The 22,059-nt window shown below is 42.5% G+C and overlaps 2 protein-coding genes across 3 annotated transcripts; both read left to right on the top strand.

The window, feature by feature from the left end:
* Positions 1-1,026: 1,026 nt before the first annotated feature.
* Positions 1,027-7,741, top strand: PCNA (proliferating cell nuclear antigen). The gene is made up of 6 exons (XM_045445230.1): positions 1,027-1,464; positions 2,300-2,397; positions 2,549-2,616; positions 3,669-3,863; positions 6,243-6,366; positions 6,467-7,741. The coding sequence occupies exons 1-6, from the start codon at positions 1,244-1,246 to the stop codon at positions 6,544-6,546; spliced, it is 786 nt and encodes a 261-aa protein (XP_045301186.1). The 5' UTR covers positions 1,027-1,243; the 3' UTR covers positions 6,547-7,741.
* Positions 7,742-10,555: 2,814 nt separating this feature from the next.
* Positions 10,556-20,098, top strand: TMEM230 (transmembrane protein 230). Of its 2 annotated transcripts, XM_045445233.1 has the most exons (4): positions 10,560-10,676; positions 11,049-11,127; positions 12,026-12,148; positions 17,904-20,098. In XM_045445233.1, the coding sequence occupies exons 1-4, from the start codon at positions 10,657-10,659 to the stop codon at positions 18,042-18,044; spliced, it is 363 nt and encodes a 120-aa protein (XP_045301189.1). In that variant the 5' UTR covers positions 10,560-10,656; the 3' UTR covers positions 18,045-20,098. The 2 variants fall into 2 exon arrangements, with proteins under 2 accessions (XP_045301188.1, XP_045301189.1); XM_045445232.1 differs by lacking the exon at positions 11,049-11,127 and having other exon boundaries at positions 10,556-10,676.
* The last annotated feature ends 1,961 nt before the right edge of the window (positions 20,099-22,059 follow it).

The following is a 22,059-nucleotide window of genomic DNA, read 5'->3' as shown; positions in this document are numbered from 1 at the left end:
CAGCAAAAAGAGTTTAATAGAAAAGATGTAAACATACAATGGTCAAGAAATATATATGAAAGATGTCCAATCTGTAACAAATTTTTAATTTGGAAATTGGAATTTTCACAAAAATGAGCATAGACTTTAAAACAAGATTGCTAATATCCACTGTTAGGAAAATATGGAGAAATGAGCATGCTCACAGTCTTGGTTGGAAGGTAAACTGCAGTCTTTCAGTGGTCAATTTAGTAACATTTATCAAAACTTTAATGTGTATGCTACTTCAAGGAGTCGATCTCATAAAAATCAGCTAAATGCTCAAAGGTGTTTGTAATTACAAGAAATTGGTAAATTAGGTTACATGCATAGGATATGCCATCTTTTTAAGAAATGCTGATATAAAGATGTTCGTGGCATAAAATTAAATATATCTTACCAAGTACATTGCAGAAGTTTCCTGTATGAATCCACTTTTGTTTTTTAAAAATGTGTATTTGTAGAGAAAAAAAAAAGCTTATAAAAGTTGTATACAGTAAATGACACGAGCTTGGTGTGCGTGTGTACGGGGCGGGGGGAGCGAGATGATTTTGTAGTCATAACTGTATACCTCTTTACTGACTTTTAGGAGCACATCACCTCGATAATAGCAAAAATAAAATGCACATTTAAAACAACTGTAATTCCTCAGGCTGCAAGGCGCCCTTTACTCCTGGTAGGCTGGATTTGCGTCTTGCTTTCACTTTCGCGGCTAAATTCTTTCTACTCCTGAAGCGGGAAGTTGAGGAGGCAACATAAAACTAACTCAAAGCCCACCCCCCACCCCCGAATCGGGCCAGGCCTTCACAGAGGCCTACACTAGCCAGGTGTCCGGCTTTCCAGCACAGAGGAAAAACCCAAGTGGTTCTAGAGGAGGTGGAGGCGCCGCGCTCCTGCCCCGACCCCGCACCCAATCCTCCAATGGGTGTTCAGGGAGGGCGGGCTACCTTCAGACTTGGGGCACTATTGGCCCTGGAGTCTCTCCGCCCGGGCAGTGGGCGGAGCAGCGTGGTGACGTGTCCATACGGGCGCCGAGGCGGAGAGCGCGCGCTCGCAGACGCGGCTGTATTAAACGGTTGCTGGCGCAGCAGGCTGGTTGTTATCTTCCTGGGTCTCGGGCTTTCGCTTGTGCGTTTGCAGGCTCGCTCTTACCCTGTGACGCCCTAGCAGGCTACAACTTCCTCCTTATTTTCGCCTGTAGCCGCGTCGTTGCGACTCTGCCACCATGTTCGAGGCGCGCCTGGTCCAGGGCTCCATCCTGAAGAAGGTGCTGGAGGCACTTAAGGATCTCATCAACGAGGCCTGCTGGGACATAAGCTCGAGCGGCGTAAACCTGCAGAGCATGGACTCCTCCCATGTCTCCCTGGTGCAGCTCACCCTGCGTTCCGAGGGCTTCGACACATACCGCTGCGATCGCAACTTGGCCATGGGTGTGAACCTCACCAGGTGAGCCCTGGGGTTGCCGAGAGCCGGGCTCTGGTGCACCCCCATCTCCTGCTCTTGGCGGGAGCGCCTGCGTGAGCCGGACCTTCATTGGCCCACATGGACCATCTGCGCCATGTCATTGGCCTGCGACACCGAGGGGCGGGATCTAGCAGAGCGCGCGGTTCGGAAAGCCCGCGCTGGCAGCAGCGCGAACCGGCTCTTTCCGCGCCAAAGTCACAAAGCGGGTGGTGGCGGGAAAATGACGGCTTCTCTGCGGTGGCAGGAAGAGACTTGCACAGTTCTTTGGCCATTTGGTCCTGGCGGCCTTGGATGAGAAATCTATGGCTTGATTGACTTAGAGCGTGCCCTAGTTCTGTCACTCTACCTAGGGACAATCGGTTGGTTCCGGTCTTTTATTCTTACAAAGTTTCAGTGAGCACCCTAAGTTTCTGGACTTAAAATTTCTCCAGGGCAGTGGCTTGCAACTTTTTGGTCGCTACCTGTCTAGTACATAACCATGTTTAAATCTTAAGGCTTATGAGAAATACCCGGACTACATGCAGTGTGTTTTAATGGGTATCTTAGATTTTTAATGATAGTAACGACCCAATAATTTGCTTCACCTACCAAAAGGATTTGCAGTTCATAAAATACTGCTCTTTTGTTTATATCCAGAATTGAAATTGCTACTGGTAGGGTGTGTGGTTGTTAAAGTATAAATACTGCCAAATTGCACTCCAAAATGGCTGGATGGCCTAATGGGTATAAATGGCAACTCCTTGTTTTAATTGCGTCAGAAATTAACGATCTTGAGAACGTGGTGTCAGTTTTAAATCCTGTGTCTTCTGTGCTCTAGCATGTCCAAAATACTAAAATGTGCTGGCAATGAAGACATCATTACACTAAGGGCGGAAGATAATGCAGACACCCTGGCACTTGTATTCGAAGCTCCAAGTAAGTCATACTCTTCTACAAAGTTAGAGGAAATTTAAATGCAGTGTTAAGTATTTCTCAAAGTTGTGAGAAATTTAAGGTAATGTTTGTAAAACTTTACATCACTGCTATAAACTTACATGCTTTTCTTCAATCTGCTTTCTTTTGGTAGACCAAGAAAAGGTTTCAGACTATGAAATGAAGTTAATGGATTTAGATGTTGAACAACTTGGAATTCCAGTGAGTATGAAATTTTCTGAGTGTACTGTACACAAGTCATGATAGTTATATATGTTAATACAATTTAAAGCCCAGTTCCCAACAACTATATGTCTGCTGATACATGTTCCAAAGTGGGGTTTTTAGTAGTCATTTGTAATTTCATTAAACTACAACTCTAAAATGGATCATTTCATTCCCGCTAAATGAATATTTGCATTAACCTCCATGCTTTTTTTTTTTTTTTTAAGTTTATTTAATTTGAGAGAAAATGGGGGCGCGGGACAGAGAGAGAGGGAAAGAACCCCATGAGCCAAAGTTGGACACTTAACCAGCTGAGCCACCCAGGCACCTGTCCCCCTTTTTTTAAAGACTTTTTTTAAAATATTTTATTTATTGTTTGAGAGAGAAAGCAGGGGAGGGGCGGGGTTGGGTAGAGGAACCGAAGTGGGCTCTGCGCTGACTGGCTGACCGCAGTGAGCTTGATGTGGGGCTCAAGCTCAGGAACCACAAGATTATGACCTGAGCTGAAGTCAGACGGTTACCAACTGGGTGATCCAGGTGCCCCTGCACCACCCCCCTTTTTTAAAGAGTATACTTTAAGGCTATACTAACAAATTCATTAAGGTTAGGTTTATCAAAATCAAAAGAGAGAAGAGATGTTGGGATGTTTAAAATGCTTAATATTTTTTGTCTTGTTTTGGAAAGTAGTTGGGCCTGCTTACAACATCCACCATTGTTTATATGTCATGGGCTAATGCCCTCTTGATTTAGCCTTGGAGGGTGATTAGGGGAGGCTCCTTTCCCTGGATAGCGCATTTATTATTACAGGTCTAAACTCTAATTTTAGTTTTCTTATGATTATTCTTACTATATACTTGTTTTATATCTGCATTTATTTTTTTGAGTGTTAGAGTGTGTTAAGAAATCACACAATGAGTGATATTTCAAAGTAATCAGGAAATCTTAAATTCTGAATTCTTGTCTACATGCTGAGTCTTCAGAAAGTGAGGATGCCAAATCTTTAATTTCCAGCAACTGACCTTTAAGTTTGTTTGTTTGTTTTTTAATAGGAACAAGAGTATAGCTGTGTAGTAAAGATGCCTTCTGGTGAATTTGCACGTATATGCCGAGATCTCAGTCATATTGGAGATGCTGTTGTAATTTCCTGTGCAAAAGATGGAGTGAAGTTTTCTGCAAGTGGAGAACTAGGAAATGGAAATATTAAGTTGTCACAAACAAGTAATGTCGATAAAGAGGAGGAAGCTGTAAGTTTTTAAGTAAACAAAATACTTTGAAGAGAATTATAACCCTGCTTAACATTAGTCGGTTTGGGCTGCTATAGCAAATACATTGACAATGGCTTATAAACAACTGAAATTGATTTCTCACAGTTCTGGAGGCTGGGAAACTGGCAGATTCAGTGTCTGGTGAGGACCTGCTTCTTGGTTCACGGAAGGGTCAGAGGAGCTGGCCTCTTTTATATAAGGGTACTAGCACCTCCCAAAGGCCCCACCTCCCAAGTTCCAACACATTGGTGATTTGGTTTTAACATGAATGAGTGGGGGGGGGGGAGGGGCACACAAACATTCAGTCTATAACAAGGTAATTGTAAATCAACAGAAGTATCTACTTGGAGGTAAAAATCTACCTTTTAGGAGCTCTTTATGTGATCTTTATATTAACTTTCTGCATGGAAGGCCCAATAGGGGGCCTAGAGAACTCCCCCCATTTAGCAATAACACTAATTACTAAATATCCTTAAATTAAGGTTTTCCTATAAATTGGGTGCTTTCTTAAGATCCTTAGAGTATTTATAAACCAATATTTTGTAATTTACTAAAAAAAACTTGCTAGCCTTTGAACCAAAGCATCAGTTAACTCTGTAAATGAAAGGACCATCGAAGGTTCTAGAAATCTCCGTAGGATTATTAGGATTAAATATGGTAACGTATTCAAAGTGGTTAACACAGTGTCTGACAATGTAAGTTTATAGTAAATATTAGATATTATTTTCTAGTCCCTTGCATGAGTAGTCAACCTTCAGTTTAAATGAAGGTAAAACTCAAGTTTAAATGAAGACTTAAAACTATTACTAACAAAAGTCCAGGGGCTAATTCTGAATTAATAACTCCCCTGCCAATCTGGATTTTTTTTGTTTTAATCTCAAACATTAGTTCTATAAATATTTTTTTATATCTGAAGCATAAACATTTTATGACATTCTTTGATATTAAGGAATTTTTCAGTGTTTCCTATTTCCTTGATTATTTCAGGGTTTTTGTGTGTGTGTGTGTGTTTTTTTTGTTTGTTTTGAGAGTGCAAGCATGCCAGAGAGTGTGTGGTGTGGGGGAAGGGCCGGGGGGGGGGGGGGGAGGTGGGAATCCCAAGCAGGATCCATCCATGTTCAGTACATCAGCTCTATCTCTTGAACTGTGAGATCAAGCTGAAATCAAGAGTCGACCACTTAACCAATTGAGCCATCCAGGTGCCCCTAGAAGTTTGTTTGAATCAAGATTTTAATAGGCTGTACACATAGTTTGGTTGATGGGCCCTCAAATTTATTTTAATCTATTGGTTCTCCATTCAGTCTCTGCGCACCTCCCCCCCCCCCCCATTACAATTTGTTGAAGCAAGTCCTTTGTCATTGAGTTTTCCCAAACTCTGGATTTTGCCCATTGTATCCCTTATGTCAATTAATATGCTCCTCTAACCTGTATTTCCTATAAACTGGTAGTTCCAGCTCTAGAGGCTTGATATTCAGTGTTTGGGAGTAAGAATACTTTATAGATGGTGGTGTGCCTCCCTCTAGTAGGCATGAGGTGTCTAGATACATTGTTTTAGCAACCATAATAATTGTTTAGCTACCTTGTCATTAGGGTTGTAATGTATTAACACATTCCATTCTTCATTTATTAGAAATATTCCCATGAAGAGCAGCTTTCTCTTAACACATAATTGGATTACCTGAGGTACAGTTAATATGAGAAAGGCAGACTAAATACTTGATTCTTTTGCTTTATTTATCAGTCTTCAAAATTAGTTTCATACCACTCTCCAAAGTAACCAATAAAAGTTTTAGTTTTGGGGGCACCTGGGTGGCTCAGTCGGTTGAGCATCCGACTTTGGCTCAGGTCATGATCTTGTGGGTTGTGAGTTCAAGCCCCGAGTCGGGCTCTGTGCTGACAGCTTAGAGCCTGGAGCCTGCTTCTGATTCTGTCTCCCTCTCTTCTCTGCCCCTCCCCTGCTCATTCTCACTCTCTCTCTCTCTCTCTCTCTCTCTCTCTCTCTCAAAAATAAATAAATATTAAAAAAAAAAAAGTTTTGGGGGTGCCTGGGTGGCTCAGTCGGTTGGGCCTCGGACTTCGGCTCAGGTCATGATCTCGCGGTCCGTGGGTTCGAGCCCTGCATCGGGCTCTGTGCTGACAGCTCAGAGCCTGGAGCCTGTTTCAGATTCTGTGTCTCCCTCTTTTTCTGACCCTCCCCTGTTCATGCTTTCTCTCTCTCTGTCTCAAAAATAAATAAACGTTAAAAAAATTTTTTTTTTTTAAGTTTTGGTTTTGGTTTGTTTTTAAATGTATATTCTAAACATGCGTGCAATTTTTCTTGATGTTTTTCAATAGGATTAATCTTTTGTTTTCTCTTAGGTTACCATAGAGATGAATGAACCTGTTCAGCTAACTTTTGCACTGAGGTACCTGAACTTCTTTACAAAAGCCACTCCACTCTCTCCTACAGTAACACTCAGTATGTCTGCAGATGTACCCCTTGGTAAGATAAGTTTTTTTTGTAGGTAAAACAAGGTACCTTGTTTTGTAGGTAGTATATGTAGTCCTTCCCAATAATTAACTATGTTCCTGTGTTCTTTCAGTTGTAGAGTATAAAATTGCAGATATGGGACATTTAAAGTACTATTTGGCTCCCAAGATCGAGGATGAAGAAGGATCTTAGGCATTCTTAAAATCCAAGAAAATAAAATAAAGCTCTTCGAGAACTGCTTCTGAGATGCCAGCATGTACTTATGTCTCTTCTGTCACCAAATCTGTACCTCTCAGTACATATGTAGATATTTTATGTAAATAACCTATTTTTTCCTCCATTCTTTACAATTTGTTTAAAGAATAAAGTCCAAAGTCAAATCTGGTCTTGTTAACCTAGAAATATCTCTGCCTTAACCTAGAAATACCCATGATTTTCATAACAAAGGGGTTTTGACTATAAATGCAGTTTTAATTTTTTCAATTTAAATAAACGTTATTTGAATTTCAAACATCACAAGACAGTGCCTTCATTTGGACCATGACTGTTGCAGGTATCCTAGGGAATTCACTTCAAGCTACTGTTTTCTAGAACTGTGTTTATTTTTTCAGTCCAGGGGAGCCTGATAAGTAATACATTGATACAGCAATAAAAGTATTCCAAGTACAGTAGCTGACAAGATATTTGGGGGGAGAGGATTTATTTGCCAAAATTACTTTGGTATTCTTCTACCTTTAACTCAAGAAATGAACAGAAGTATAGACCAAATCCTATGTATTTAGTTATTTTGCCAATTTTGTTAGCAAAACTAACACTTTAAGAAGCTTTATGAACCCAAAGCCGTGTGTGCTTTAGAAGACTAGCAGTGCTATAGGGCAGTGTTTCTTTAGCCTATGGAGCCTTTTGAAAGAATCTTGAAAGATTTAGTAGATAGGAGTTAAGGCCCAAGGAGTGTGTTTATGCAAAAATAATTTTTCTAGTATAAGTAGCCTTTTTGGGGACTTAATCCCAGCACTTGTGAAACAGACTGTTGAAATGTACCTACTAATGGTGCCACAAGGCCACAAACTGGCATTCTACATATTGAGAATTGTTTCACTAAAGTCCTTTTTCCCGGTGTATTTTGGGCTTGGCGGTTTAAATGACTGATTTCTTTGGTGTAATACCTGGAAGAACTCACAATCCAGTAGGTTACTGTTCATTACCTTCTGTGTGCCTGGGGGGTGGGGAAGAAGACGGAAAAGGGGCCTGATGGGAGTTGGGAGTGATGTAACTAACTTATCTAGAATGTGGTGATGATTCCAAGCCTATGCACTTGTCAAACTCCTCCAATTGTACTTTATTGTATGTAAATTATACTTTAATAAATCTGACCTTTGAAAAGCTTCAGGTGCTGCAAAATGTCCCTTGTCGGTGGGCTTCTTACCTGAGCAAGACCTGATAGGCGAAGAGAGGGAAACTGAAGCACAAGAACGTGGGGGCACTCGAGTAGTGTTGGGGATTGACTAGCAAGACCGCTGCGCGCCTTGAAGGAAGGCCCGCAGTCCTGGGGTGGATAGGAGAACAAACAGTTCCGGTTATCCGGTGCCTCACCGGCTCGGCTTTCGTCTCCCGGGGGCGCCACCACCACCGCCCGAGGGATCACGGGAAGAAACACGCAGCCTGTTTACCCGGGTCTGACTGTGACCCAGGCGGCCGGTCACCCTAGGCACCCGCACAACCCTGTGGAGGTGGCCAGCAGCAAGTCCAGGCCGCAGCGACTGCCGCTAACCCACAGAGAGGTACTTGCCGCCGAAGAGTTCCGCCTGCAGCACACCCCCACTAGCGTAGACCTAACGCGGGACGTTCCCGAGCTTGGGAGGAGAAGGCGTCGCTCTCGGTGACGCCACTTCCGGCGCGCCGCCTCTCGTCGCGCCACTTCCGCCGCCGAGCGGGACGGGAGGGGCGGGTGGCCGTTGGGTGAGGCGTGCCATGAGGCCTCGGGCGCCTCCGCTGCCAACCGTAAGCGAGCTGTCGGCGCGCGGGCGGCCTGGCGCGACGCTCCGGTAAGGCGTGCGTGCGGCGGGACGGGAGCAGAAAGCGCCCCCCCTCAGGCGCTCGGTAGTGCCGAGACTGCGCTCCCCGCCGAAACCTAGCTTCGCGCCCTGGGTGTGCAGCGTTCGCTCGCCGCGGCCACGGCCGGCCTCTTTCCAGAAACCGGTTTTGTGTGTTCACCGTCTAAATTCGCGTCGGCTTTTAGTTCTTCTCCCGCCTAGGTCTGGAGACGGGCAGGAAGGTAGCGTGTGTGGATGTGCGTAGTGCCAGGCACTGCGCAAAGGGCTTTGCTGGTGCTTTTCAAGTCTCGCAGCCTTCGGATGCTGACGGAGGTTGGGGGTCTCGGTGCAGCCCGTTAAAAAGAGCCTGTTGGGAACTTGGACTGGTACTTTGAAAGCCTCGGGTTACGTTTTTCCTTCCTCTTACCCTTTGCATCAGTGAGCATTCGTGTCCCTCTTCCTCGCTTCCTGCTCTCTTTTATGTTTCGATACAGGTGTATGAATAGGTATTGGCAGAGTACGTAAACTTTTTTCAAGAAGACAATACAAATCAGAGGTGATTAAATGCCCTCAACCCCCACCCCCAAACCCGTAGTTTGGACTTTAAATTTCATAGAATTAAGTTTAGGTTGTCGTGTAATCGGGATCGCAACACTTGAAACTTTGTGAGCTCATTTTAGAAAAGCATATAAATTAGCATACTTGATTCAGTACTTGATTTCTGCACTGGTATGTAATTGTTAAAAAGTGACATTTGCAGTTAGCGCCACCAATTCCATCATAATGCTGGTTGTTTTAGTTTGACTGTGGACCTCTTAAAACAGATCATCAATATTTGGGATTAAGTATATAGAAAGCACTTAGAATAGTACTTGGTACCTAACCAACACTGGGTAATTATTAATTTATATTATTATAATGATGATGGTTATTTGCAGAGTGTCATACCAGAGGAATGCAAAGTCTTTATGGTTTCTGGGGGTTTTTTGTTGTTGTTGCCCTTATTGTGAAATACTTCGCTTTCTCTTTTTACAGATACATTTCCCCTTTAGAAATAGCTTCACAGTCAAAATAGATTTACTTGTTTTATTCATATAAATTTGATTTTATGGAGGAAAAGTGCACAAATTACAGACGTTTTCCAATTAAAGTGTCATTGTTTTTAATCTTATCTGCTATCTCTTAAACTAGTGACAAAATAGTCATTTCATTACTGGAGTTGGTTTTGAATATTTTGGAAAAAAACAAGTTTTTGTTTGTTTAAGGGAGCTAGAGAAGTAATTTGGAAAATGAAATCACTACTTTTAGTGCTAGGGGTGGGGCAGAAAGACAGGCAAATCAGAAGGCACTGGTACAGTGCTGATAACCAGAACCCATAGTGCTGATAGCCACATTTACAAGAAGCTCTACAGATCTTTGCATTAAAAGAATAATATCCGGGGCTCCTGGGTGGCCCATTGGGTTAAACGTGCACCTCAGCTCAGGTCGTGATCTCATGGTTTGTAAGTTCAGCCCCAAAGTCGGCTCTGTGTGGACAATGCAGAGCCTGCTTGGGAGTCTCTCTCTCTCTCTCTCTCCCTCTCTCTCTGTGCCCCTCCCTCACTTGTACATGCACAGTCTCCCCCTTCTCAAAATAAATAAACTTAAAAAAAAAAAAAAACGAATGATACCCATCGGGGAATCAGCAAAATGCTAATGTGAGTGTATTCCATATTCCACATTCCACCCTCTCTCCCTTCCTGGCAAATAGGAGTATCCCTAGAATATATGTTCCTCTTGCTTTTTCCTGAAGCAGGGACAGGGCCAGGCAGTACAATAGCAGAATGACTGAAAATGTGGACTTTGGTGTCAGATTTGGATTTAAGTCACCACTCTTCCACCTACTCTCTGTGAATTTGGAAAAATTAGGAGTCGGGGACATTGGTGACAAGGTAAACATGAGGTCTGCTTCTTGGTAAATGTCTTGGCTCTCATTCCACCAGGACAAACCAAAGTAGATGCATAATGAGAATGTTTTCACTTTGTCAAAGGAATATCAGATTTTAAACGCAGTGGAGCAGAAATTGCCAGTTGCTTTGTGTGACATCACAGCCCCAAACGCCAGTATATCCAGTATACGTAACACAGTGTTGTCATTTGCAGACAATAACAGTTTTCTTTCTTTTCAGACTGTAGCTGTGTCAGCGTGTTATGATGCCGTCTCGTACCAACCTGGCTACTGGAATCCCCAGTAGTAAAGTGAAATACTCAAGGCTCTCCAGCACAGACGATGGCTACATTGACCTTCAGGTAAATGCAGAAGGTAGCTGATCAGACCAGCTGGCTCTGTTTCTGTTGAGTTAGCAGGAAGACCTTGCGGGTGGAGGTTTTGCTAAGCCCCTGGGGATTAGAAGGAGCAGCAAGAAAGAAACTAAGCCCTGAGATCCTTTCAGCCATAGTTTGCAGAAGGAAGGACCTTGGTAGAGCAGTCTCAAACCAATATAAATATTGTTCATTTCTAAGAATTTTTAGTTGTGACACATGACACCAGAGCCCAGTAGTTGCAAATTTTATCTAGTGTATCTGGAAAATACTCAGATTATGTTTTGTTAAGTAGAATTTTTCTAAGGACTGTGTCATTGGTTCATTTACACTTTAGTCAAAGCCAGTTCATCTTTTAAGGGAGAAACTAACTGCTAAAGCCAGCAGATTGTGGGAATCTTCCTTCTTCCCTGATGTCATGAGATCCAATTTATTAAAGGTATTTTTTGTGGCAAGCAGTAAGTAAAACGGAATATTTATTAAGTTTGTATCCTACCCTGATCATTGTTTATAAAATACTTAATGGTGTAACATCTTCTTTTGTCCACTTCCCCTCAGAATACCTTAGGTGGGACCAGGGCCAAGGAGGAAGTAGCAGGAACCCATCCCTTTAACTATAAAAAAAATCAATTATTCTTGGCATTCTTTGGACCCACACTTGAAGGAGAGAGATTTTGTTTTGTTTTGTTTTGTTTTAAAGTATACATCTGGGAAGCTTCCAGCCAGTTAGGTCAGATGAGGCACACCTTAGAAAGCTTGTCTCTGATCTTAACTTTGAATCAAACTTATTGAATGCAAGTCAGGTTACTTCATGGGGCAGGCAAGTAATGCTTGAGAAAAAGCTATTTTTAAAACCTTTTGACTATATGCTGACTTAACTTTGAATGCCAGACATTATTATTATTATTATTATTATTTATTTATTTTTTTTACTTCTCCAGAGCATGATGTTCACTCTCGAATCCCTGTAGATTAGTACAGCCTTTCATGTGCCAGGCACCTAATAAACCTATGTCTAATCAGTGAATGACCATGAAGTGTCTTTTGTTTTTGTAAGAAAATATGTTCTTATGGTACAGTGAATGGTATGTGGAATGAGATTAGAAGTAGAAAGAGTAACGTTTTGCCGGGATTCCTTTGAGTGACTGTTAGAGCAGTAAGTAGAGCTTCACCTCCTGCTTGTCCCTTTCCTTTCTGTCCCCGAGCTGTACTGAGTAGTAGGACTTCCTTCAAGGCACACAGAGCATCCAGATTGGTTCTTATTATCTTCCCTGTTTTAAAGTGTCTGAGTCCTGGTGTTTTTATAATGCTCTGCCTTTTTTTTGTTTCTCTTCCAGTTTAAGAAGAGCCCTCCTAAGATCCCATATAAGGCCATTGCACTTGCTACGGTGCTGTTTTTGATTGGCGCTTTTCTCATTATCATAGGCTCCCTCCTGTTGGCAGGCTATATCAGCAAAGGGGTAAGCAGAAGCATTTGTGGGAACGTGCCGTAAAATCTTTAAAGTGTGAGTCTGGGCTCTGTTTTATATTCATATCTAGTACAGCAGATTCCAGCAGTAAGAAGAAAACTGTTTTCTTCTAGGTTTTGTTCTCTGACCACAAAACACGTGTATCTTTGTTTTGAGCAACAACAAGCTTGTCCCACGGTTTCTATGAGGTGGGTGGGAGCAGGTAGGCAAATTTTCCCTCTGAGATGTTGGGCAGTTTTCCGACTGTCATAATTTGGGACAGCAAAGCCAAGCCTGGCATTGAGGACTCCTGATGGATAAAGGCTGTAACTGGAGTAGAATGTGTTATTATAATTTTGCAGTGCCAGGGTTTGGGGAGAAGCAGTGAGGCTTGTATAGGTCTGGGGCCACTGACCAAGCCAGGACTTGCAACTCATGAGTCTTATCCTTCTTACACTGGGTTTGGTTGGAGTTCCTGTTACGATTCAGTATTTTATCTTCAAAACCTAAAGTGATATTTGGTGTTTCTTTCTCTCAGGCTACATACAAACACTAATACAGAGTGTCCAGGTTGTTCTGAAGTAATAGTGATCATAAGTTATGTCTACTTTTTTTTTTAAGAATTTATTTATTTACTTTGAGAGAGTGTGTGTGTGAGTAGGGGAGGGGCAGAGAGCGAGGGAGAGAGAGAATTCCAAGCAGGCTCCGCACTGTCAATACTGAGCCTGTGTTGACAGAGTCCGATGCAGGGCTTGAACTCACAAACCCCTGATCTGAGCTGAAACCAAGAGCCAGGTGCTCCAGGTTATGTCTGTTATTCATTTTTTTTTTTTTAATTTTTTTTTTTTAACGTTTATTTATTTTTGAGACAGAGAGAGACAGAGCATGAATTGGGGAGGGGCAGAGAGAGAGGGAGACACAGAATCGGAAGCAGGCTCCAGGCTCTGAGCCATCAGCCCAGAGCCTGATGTGGGGCTCGAACTCACGGATCGCGAGATCGTGACCTGAGCTGAAGTCGGACGCTTAACCGACTGAGCCACCCAGGCGCCCCTATGTCTGTTCTTCAATACGCACCAGGCCAGGGGATGATGGTCCTATTACTCTGCAGAGGGAACACAGTCAAGAGCTGAAACTGTGGGCATTAGAGAAATGAGGAATAGCATGTTGCAATAAAGTGGCTGCATGTGGCTTTTTTTTTTTTTTTTTTTTTTTTTTGGAGACAGCAAGGGGGAGGGGCAGAAGGAGACAGAATCTTAAGCAGGCTCCACCCTCATACTCAGCACAGAGCCTGATTCAGGGCTTGATCCCATGATCCTGGGATCATGACCTGAGCCCCTGCATGTGGCTTTTAAAAAATGTATCTGGAGTGCCTGGGTGGCTCAGTTGGTTAAGCAGCTGACTCTTGATTTCACCTCAGGTCATGGTCTCATGATTTGTGAGATCAAGCCCCAGTCAGGCTCTACAATGAGCATGGAGCCTGCTTAAGATATTCTCTCTCTCTCTCTCTCTCTCTCTCTGTCCTTCTCTGTCTCTCTCTCTCTGTCTCTCCCTCTCTCCCTCCTCTCCCTCTCTCCCTCTTTCTCTCTCTCCCTCTCCCCCTGCCTCTGCCCTTCTCCCTTCCTTGTGCACTCTCTCTCTCTCTCTTTAAAATTAAAGAAAAATAAATGTATCTGATCTGCTTTTGGTTCTTAATCTATTTAAAATTATTAAAGGGCCGCCAGATGCTTACTTGCTGCAATCTGCGTTTGAACACTTCACTTCAAGACTGTGCCTTCAGTTAACTTTCATTGCAACATGCAGTATCAGTTTAATTATAAAATTTGAGATTGGAGGTGAGATCCACATGCAGCAAATATCATTTTACCTTGGATAATTTGTTTGCCTTGTGTGGTTTTTTAAAAGACTGCTTTATAAGTAAGGGTAAAAATGGGTTTGGTTTCTCTTTCAAGTTTGTTCATTTATTTCGAGAGAGGGAGAGCGAGAGAGAAAGTGGGGAAGGAGCGGATAGAGAGGAAAAGAGAGAGAACCCAAGCAGGCTCCACACTGTCTGCACAGAGCCCAACCTGGGGCTCGATCTCGTGAATCATGAGATCATGACCTAAGCTGAAATCAAGAGTTGAAGTCTTAACTGACTGAGCCAACCAGGCACCCCACATTTTGCTGGTATTCCTGAGTGTGCATCTTCAGTATACATCTGTAACAGTTTTTACATAAATCCAAGGGCGCTATCTTACTATCTTTGACCTTGTTCTTCATATTTTTGTTAGCTTTTGGGGTTTGTGTAGATTCGTGTTTAGTTTTGTTTGAGGAAGACTATTTTGTAAGGAGGTGCTGTGTATTTACTATGGCAGATTGGTTCTGAAACTTCAGTGTTAATCAGAATCAACTGGCAGACTTGTTAACACATGGATTCCTTGGTTCCACTCCCAGAGATTCCAGTTCTGTAGGTAGGTTGTCAGAATCTGCATTTCTTTTTTTATTTTATTTTATTTTATTTTATTTAAAAAAAATGTATTTATTTATTTATTTTTTTGACAGAGAGAGACAGAGCATGAACGGGGGAGGGTCAGAGAGAGAGGGAGACACAGAATCTGAAACAGGCTTCAGGCTCGTAGCTGTCAGCACAGAGCCCGACGCGGGGCTCGAACTCACATACCGCGAGATCGTGACCTGAGCCGAAGTCGGACGCTTAACCGACTGAGCCACCCAGGCGCCCCAGAATCTGCATTTCTAACAAGTTCCCAGTATTGCTGGTATTGCGTCGACCTCATTTTGAGAACCATTGCGTTGCATTAGGAAGCACATAATGGTTATCCTGATTTTTAGTTGCTATTAAGATAAATTGTTGTGTTTCAATGTCTTCAGCCTAATTCATTTATTATAAACTTCTCCATCACCCTTTATACTAATGAATCCAGTTCGGTCATTTTCTGCATTTATCAGCTGAAATTCTGCTATAAAGAACTTTTCAAATCTGACTACCCCAGAATATAGTATGTGTAGTGAAGGTAGGAAGAATGTTTATTCCTCTTTCACAACTTTTATAAAAACATACCTTGCAAGCTCAACAGGTGATCAAATGGTTAGAATCATTATAAACTCATGTTTTTTACATATTTGTCTCAGTCCTAGTCCCTATTCTTTTTAATATCTAAACTGTCCCGTATTTGGCCAGTAGGACCTCTGTGTGTTACTCTTGTGTCTTTTAAACCTGACCCACGTAGTCTTTGATAGCTTTTTTGCTTTCTGGCACAGCAGGTTATCCTAGGCCCATCTGTACATTGCCTGTCCCCCAACTAATAAACAGCCAGTTCTCTGAGGAGCCCTGGTTTCTTTATAGGAGGTAGATTTAGAGAGGTCACAAATTGGTCATTAATGGTACTCATGCTTTGGTTTTCATAGTTTCTGGGCCTTTTCAGTGACAGAATTAGGAAATAGATTTTTTAAAAAATTTTTTCAATGTTTATTCTTTTTAATTATTATTATTTTTTTTAACATTCATTTATTTTTGAGACAGAGAGAGCATGAACAGGGGAGGGTCAGAGAAAGAGGGAGACACAGAATCTGAAACAGGCTCCAGGCTCTGAGCTGTAAGCACAGAGCCCAATGTGGGGCTTGAACCCACGAACCATGAGATCATGACCTGAGCCGAAGTCGGACGCTTAACCGACTGAGCCACCCAGGCGCCCCAATGTTTATTTTTGAGAGAGAGGCAGAATGTGAATGGGCCAGGGGCAGAGAGAGAGGGAGACACAGAGTCTGAGGCAGGCTCCATACTCTGAGCTATCAGCACTGAGCCCAGTGTGGCTCAAACTCTCGAACTCAGGTCATGACCTGAGCTGAAATCAGATGCTTAATCGACTGAGCCACCCAGGCACCGTGATACCTTTTTTTTTCATGTTTATTTGTATTTGAGAGAGAGAGAGCGAGCCTGAGTACACATGGGAGAGGGGCGGAAGAGAGGGAGACTGAGGATCCCAAGCAGGCTCCACGCTGACAGCAGAGCCTGGCATAGGGCTTGAACTCAGGAACTGTGAGTTCCTGAGCCGAAGTCAGACACTTGACTGACTGAGCCACCCAGGCGCCCCAGGAAATAGATACTTTTTAGATGACAATTTCAAGTAAAAAATTTTAAGATTAGAGTTGAACTCAATTTCTTTGATTTTTATATGTATGCCTGTCCTGATGATCGCGATATCTTGCCTTCCTTACCTTAGTGTATGTTACACATATAATAGCTTTAAAATAAGTGTGAATGTTAATGCTAAGTAAAAAAAGGCTGAATGCGCTGTAAGTTTTCTTTGTAATTCTTTTAGTCCCTAGGATATGTCCTTTTAGGGATGTACAGTCAATATCCTGCAAAAGATAAAAGAAGCAGGAAAAACAAGAAAACAAAAGTAGCACCAACTATGTCAGTTGTGAGAGTTGTAGACTTTATTGTTGTTGATGTTCACATAGTCCCATCTTTGGCCTGAGAGAGCCCCTTCAAGTTCTCTTTTCTTGTTTTGTTTTGTTTTGTTTTTTTCCTTCCTGGGTTTTAAGCTTGTTGAGTCATTGTGTGCAGCTGAGGCTGCTTGCCTTACATGTATTACCTCCTCTCGTTTTTCTGTAACCATAGGAGGTAAATACTCCTGTTGCTGTTTTTGAATGAAGCAACCGAAATTATGCTGAGTAGCTAACCTATCAGTGTACATTGTGTAAGTAGCCCTGTTTAAATGAGATTTTTAGATTGGGTTTAAATCTTTAGATGAGGGAAAGCCTACAAATAATGGGAAAAATCACAAAAGAAAAAAAGGATAGGTTTAACTGTATAAACGTTTAAAACTATACATAAAGACAAGACACAGAGCAGTTTTATAAAGGTGGATTCATTCAATACACTTATATGTTGGGTGCAGCTGGGAATACAGGGATGAGCAAAGTCCTTGCCTTCAGGGAACTCCCCAAATATTTGAAGCCCTGCTGATAAAGAGACTAAATGTCATTCCTTCCTCTTTGACCTGGGAATTGTGCTCATGGGAATATACACTAAAGAAATACTCTGAAAAATGCAGATGAAGTTTATTGTGGTATTCTGTACAGTCGGCCGTGTTTGTGTGTGTGTGTGTGTGTGTGAGAGAGAGAGAGAGAGAGAGGTGTGGTTGAGTAAAATTGTGGTGTATCCATTACAGTGGAATGATAGACACCATTAGTTGACATATAATGTATCAGCTTCAGGTGTACAACATGATTCAATATATGTATAGATTGGGAGATAATCATCACCACACATAATTACAGGTTTTTTTTTGTGATAAGAACTTTTAAGATCTGTGTCAGCAACTTTCTAACATAAAACACAGTATTGTTAATTGTGGTCACATGCTGTACATTGCATCTCCAGAACTTACTTATTTTGTAACTGGAAGTTTGTACCTTCTGACTGTTTTCACCGTTTTGCATATCTCCCAATGAAGAGCTTTTCATAATATTTTGGCAATTGCTTGTTAAAATAGGGCACAAGGTATGGTGTATTTACAACTAAAAACTAGAATGGAGAAACTAGAAATAAGTTCTTTCTTTATAATATTTAGTGCTTTGCAGTTTTTCTACATTTTATAATAAGGAGGAAAAGAGATGTAAACCTGTTCCCTTTGGTATATTTGGGTATTGTACTCAAAGGAAATATCCTGAAGAGTAAAATACTGATATGTGGATTGAACCCATGGCTTTATTTAAAATTTACGATTTGTGTGGTGCTAATGTGTTTGCCTCCTTCTGCCACCAGGGGGCAGACCGGGCCGTTCCTGTCCTGATCATTGGTATCCTGGTGTTCCTGCCAGGATTTTACCACCTGCGCATCGCCTACTATGCATCCAAAGGCTACCGGGGTTACTCCTACGATGACATTCCAGATTTTGATGACTAGCGCCTGCCGTCAACCCTGAGGAGAAGAGTCACAGATGGGACTGAGACCAGCTTTAAGATACTGAGCAGAAACTGTGGTTAAGGGCTAAAGAATTCTGCAAGTTGCAGACGTTCAACAAAAGAATGGCCAGATTTTATGGGTCCATCCTCAGGATGTCAACTGAGCTTACAGTTACCAATTAACTAATTAGGGCATGCTCTGTTTTTCGTCTCCTGGCCCTAGCAAAAGCTGACAAGTTTTTCCACACGAATATGTGTCTTGGAAGGGTGGCAGTGTTCGTGGTGTGGGAAAGCAGGAGGTTATTCTGTAGTGGGAAGAGTTACTGCTACCATCCTTTTTAGCTTTCAGCATTTCTTTTACATAGTCTTCGTTGTCGGTTTGTTCCGGTGGCAAATGGAAGAATTCAGTGTCTCAGACTTCCTGTTACTAGTAATTTATTTTGAAAACATTGAAGTATCTTATCCCTACACTCATCTCTAACTTTGTGTTCTAGTGGAAGATCTTGGCAAAATCAAGTGTCAGCATGGGTGCAGTTTTACTTGGTTTCTTATTAGCAGCAGCCAGGACTTTTTAAAATCTCAGATCAAGTTTCCAAAAGGTAGACACTTGCTCTGTTCATCCATCCTTAGCTCTGATTTGGCCTACCAGTAAGCTGGCCAGCATATAATTTGGGTCATTCTGTTCTTTGTAGATCAAGGTGTTCTGTATACCATGCCTTTAAGGACTGAACTTTTGGCTGTTTCCTAAGGAAGAGGTACAGATAAGTGGTTATCATTTAGAGATTATAAGCCCGTTGTTAGCAGGTTATATTATGATGTCATTCTGCTGAAGATCCCAAGACTCGACCTGGGTCCCTAGAGGACTATAGACTGCCTTAGTTTGATTCTGTTTCCTAGCTTGCAAAAAGTGACATAATCAAAAGAAATTAAAATGCCAATATCTAAATCCTAGACTTAAAACGTTACTTTTAAGTGTATTTCAGAAAACATTAAAAAAAAAATTGTTTTTAATGTTTATTTCCTGAGAGAGAGACAGTGCAACCAGGGGAGGGGCAGAGAGAAAGGGAGACCCAGAATCCAAAGCAGGCTTCAGGCTCTGAGCTGTCAGCACAGAGCCTGACGCAGGGCTCAGACCCACCAGCCTTGAGATCATGACCTGAGCTGAAGTCTGACACCCAATTGACTGAGCCACCCAGGCACCCCTTACTTCAGAAAACAGTTTAATGATTGTATGTCCCCCTTTTTTCTTTCTTTCTTTTTCTTTCTTTCTTTCTTTCTTTCTTTCTTTCTTTCTTTCTTTCTTTCTTTCTTTCTTTCTTTTTTGGTTTCACGTGTAAAATTTAGTGATTCATCACTTGTATATAACAACCAGCGCTCATCCTAGCAAGTACCCTCCTTAATGGCCATCACCCATTTAGTCCATCCCCCCAACTACCTCCCCTCCAGCAACCCTCAGTTTGTTCTCTATATTTAAGAGTCTCTTACGGTTTGCCTCCCTGTTTTTATCTTATTTTCCCCTTCCCTTCCCCCATGTTCATCTGTTTTTTTTCTTAAATCCTACATGAGTGAAATCATCTGATACTTGCCTTTCTCTGACTGACTGATTTTGCTTAGCATAATACCCTTTAGTTCAGTGATTATATATTTTTGATCCCAGTACCCAGGGCCATCTTCATTTTTAGATAACTGGCATTGTGGGTCGGACTGCTTCTCAGTTGTCCTTTTACCACAAGCTTATGGACGTGGGTGACTAGCAGCCTGGAAGTGCCATCAACTGAGATTTGGAGGGCTGTGGGTGGAACAGGTCTATTGGGGAAGATGAATTCAGTTTGGGATGTGTTCAATTTTACATGTGTACTCTCCATCCACATGGAACTGTTGAATAGGCAATTGCAAACCATGGATCTGGAGTTCAGGAGGGAGACTAGGCCAGAGACAGAAAGTGAGTAGTCACTGTTGGAACAGTATCTAAAAGCTCGGTGATACTATCCACAGAGCAAAGTGCACATGGGGAAGGAAAAAAAAAAAAAACCTAGGGCACAGAAAACGGACAAAGCAGGGGTGGCCTGAAGCAGCCTCCAAAGTTAGATGCATTTGGTAATAGGAGAGGAGGCTGGGGAGCCCAGTACTCTAATTGAAGTTCCTGGGCCTTGACACTGGAGACTTTGAGATCTATTACACTTTATCCTGGGAACTGTTTGCAAAGCAAAGCTCAGACCAGAAGGTTTTGGGCAGACCAAATTATTTGGTCCTTTTAATAAGGGCAATGATGCTGCTAGTAAGGGGAAAACACTCAAAATGGAACAGAAGGGTATAAAATGAGAACTAAGCATTTTGTGGTAGAAGGTAAATATTTGTTCCCCAGACTCAGTCTCTAAGGTTGTCTAATACACCTTTCCAGAAGTGTTCTAAGCACATGAACGTACATATCCTTTTTTAAAACTCAAGTTCCCATTGTACAGGTCTATAATTTCCTCCCCCCCTCCCACTTACTTTCTTTGGCAGATATTTCCATATCCATGGAGATCAGCCATGCTCTTTTAAAAGCACATGAACGTACATATCCTTTTTTAAAACTCAAGTTCCCATTGTATAGGTCTATAATTTCCTCCCCCCCCCCCCCCTTACTTTGTTTTGCAGATATTTCCATATCCATGGAGATCAGCCATGCTCTTTTAAAAAATCTACACTAGGGGCGCCTGGGTGACTCATTCAGTTCATGTCCGACTTTGGCTCAGGTCATGATCTTTGGCTCAGGTCAGGTTCATGAGATCGAGCCCCAAGTCAGCACAGAGCCTGCTGTCAGCACAGAGCCTGCTGTCAGCACAGAGCCTGTTTAGGATTCTCTCCCCTCGCTTGTGCTCCCTCGTTTGCGTGCTCACTCTCTCAAAGTTAAAAAAGAAAACATCGGGGTGCCTGGGTGGCTCAGTCGGTTGAGCGACCGACTTCGGCTCGGGTCATGATCTCACGGTTTGTGAGTTCGAGCCCCGCATCAGGCTCTGTGTTGACAGCTCAGAACCTGGAGCCTGCTTCAGATTCTGTGTCTCCCTCTCTCTCTGCCCCTCCCCCACTCATGCTGTCTCTCTCTGTCTCGGAAATAAATAAACATAAAAAAAAAATCTCATAAAAAAACATCTAAACCTTCATAATGTGAATGTTTCTTGAACACTTTGCCAGATGTTGTGCCAAGCACTTTTATTACATACTCTGTTTCATTTTAATCCTTGGAAAAAACACTTGCGTTGGATAATGTTCTTAGCTAATAGGTTGGATATTTGGTACTCCTATGAAGGCAAAGTCTGAATTCCCCTTACCAAGTGTGAAAGCCAGATAGATGCCTTCAAGGCCTGGACAAGTAAAGAAGTGGGGTGTGGGGGGTGGGCAGAGCTATAGACAGCAGCAGTGGGGACCAAGGTCAATTGTACACTTTACCTGAAAGCAGCCTTCCTCTCCCCGTCTCCCTGCTTACAGTGTTGGCCAAACCATGTGCTCTAGCTTTATGAGGATTTTCTTATCTGCAACAACTGTTAGGCCTCTCTCTTTAGTCACTTCCAAGGCTAAAAATCCTCCCCGATTGGATCAGCTGTTCTATGTCTAATGCAGGTTCAGACCCATTGCCTCTGGATGAGCTTCACCTGGGCACGTGGCAGACGCATATTGACGGCTTGCTTTCTGCCAGGGTTTGTTAGATGCTGGAGGCAGCGGAGCAGAGGTTGCAAACTAGTGGCCGCAGGTGTTGGCCTGCGTTTTGTTTTCAAAAATGGGAAGGTTCACACTATCTTGCTTTGGGGCTCTTCTTGAAAAATCAACAGATTGTTCTTCCTTATGAGAGGCCCCAACCAACTGCAGCAAGGTAGTAAAGCAGCTTCATCTGAGCAGCGTTCTCCAGTTCACCAAAGTCCCCACCGTTGCTTGGTTACCTTTATACCCAACCTGCTAATTTTCTTCACTAAAGGCTGAGTGTCTTAGGGACCCACAAAGTCCAGCCCAGTGTTTCTGGGCACTTTGGTTTATTA

The sequence above is a fragment of the Leopardus geoffroyi genome, chromosome A3 (genome assembly GCF_018350155.1).
Source record: "Leopardus geoffroyi isolate Oge1 chromosome A3, O.geoffroyi_Oge1_pat1.0, whole genome shotgun sequence".
Taxonomy (NCBI): domain Eukaryota; kingdom Metazoa; phylum Chordata; class Mammalia; order Carnivora; family Felidae; genus Leopardus; species Leopardus geoffroyi.
This window is presented reverse-complemented; position numbering and strand designations above follow the sequence as displayed.

Bases quoted from the DNA above. Each gene is read 5' to 3' on its own strand.
- PCNA (XM_045445230.1), top strand. From the start codon at position 1,244: ATGTTCGAGGCGCGCCTGGTCCAGGGCTCCATCCTGAAGAAGGTGCTG. The intron at 1,465-2,299 runs GTGAGCCCTGGG...TCTGTGCTCTAG, and splicing joins ATGGGTGTGAACCTCACCAG to CATGTCCAAAATACTAAAAT. The intron at 2,617-3,668 runs GTGAGTATGAAA...GTTTTTTAATAG, and splicing joins TTGAACAACTTGGAATTCCA to GAACAAGAGTATAGCTGTGT.
- TMEM230 (XM_045445232.1), top strand. From the start codon at position 10,578: ATGATGCCGTCTCGTACCAACCTGGCTACTGGAATCCCCAGTAGTAAA. The intron at 10,677-12,025 runs GTAAATGCAGAA...TTTCTCTTCCAG, and splicing joins ATGGCTACATTGACCTTCAG to TTTAAGAAGAGCCCTCCTAA. The intron at 12,149-17,903 runs GTAAGCAGAAGC...TTCTGCCACCAG, and splicing joins CAGGCTATATCAGCAAAGGG to GGGGCAGACCGGGCCGTTCC.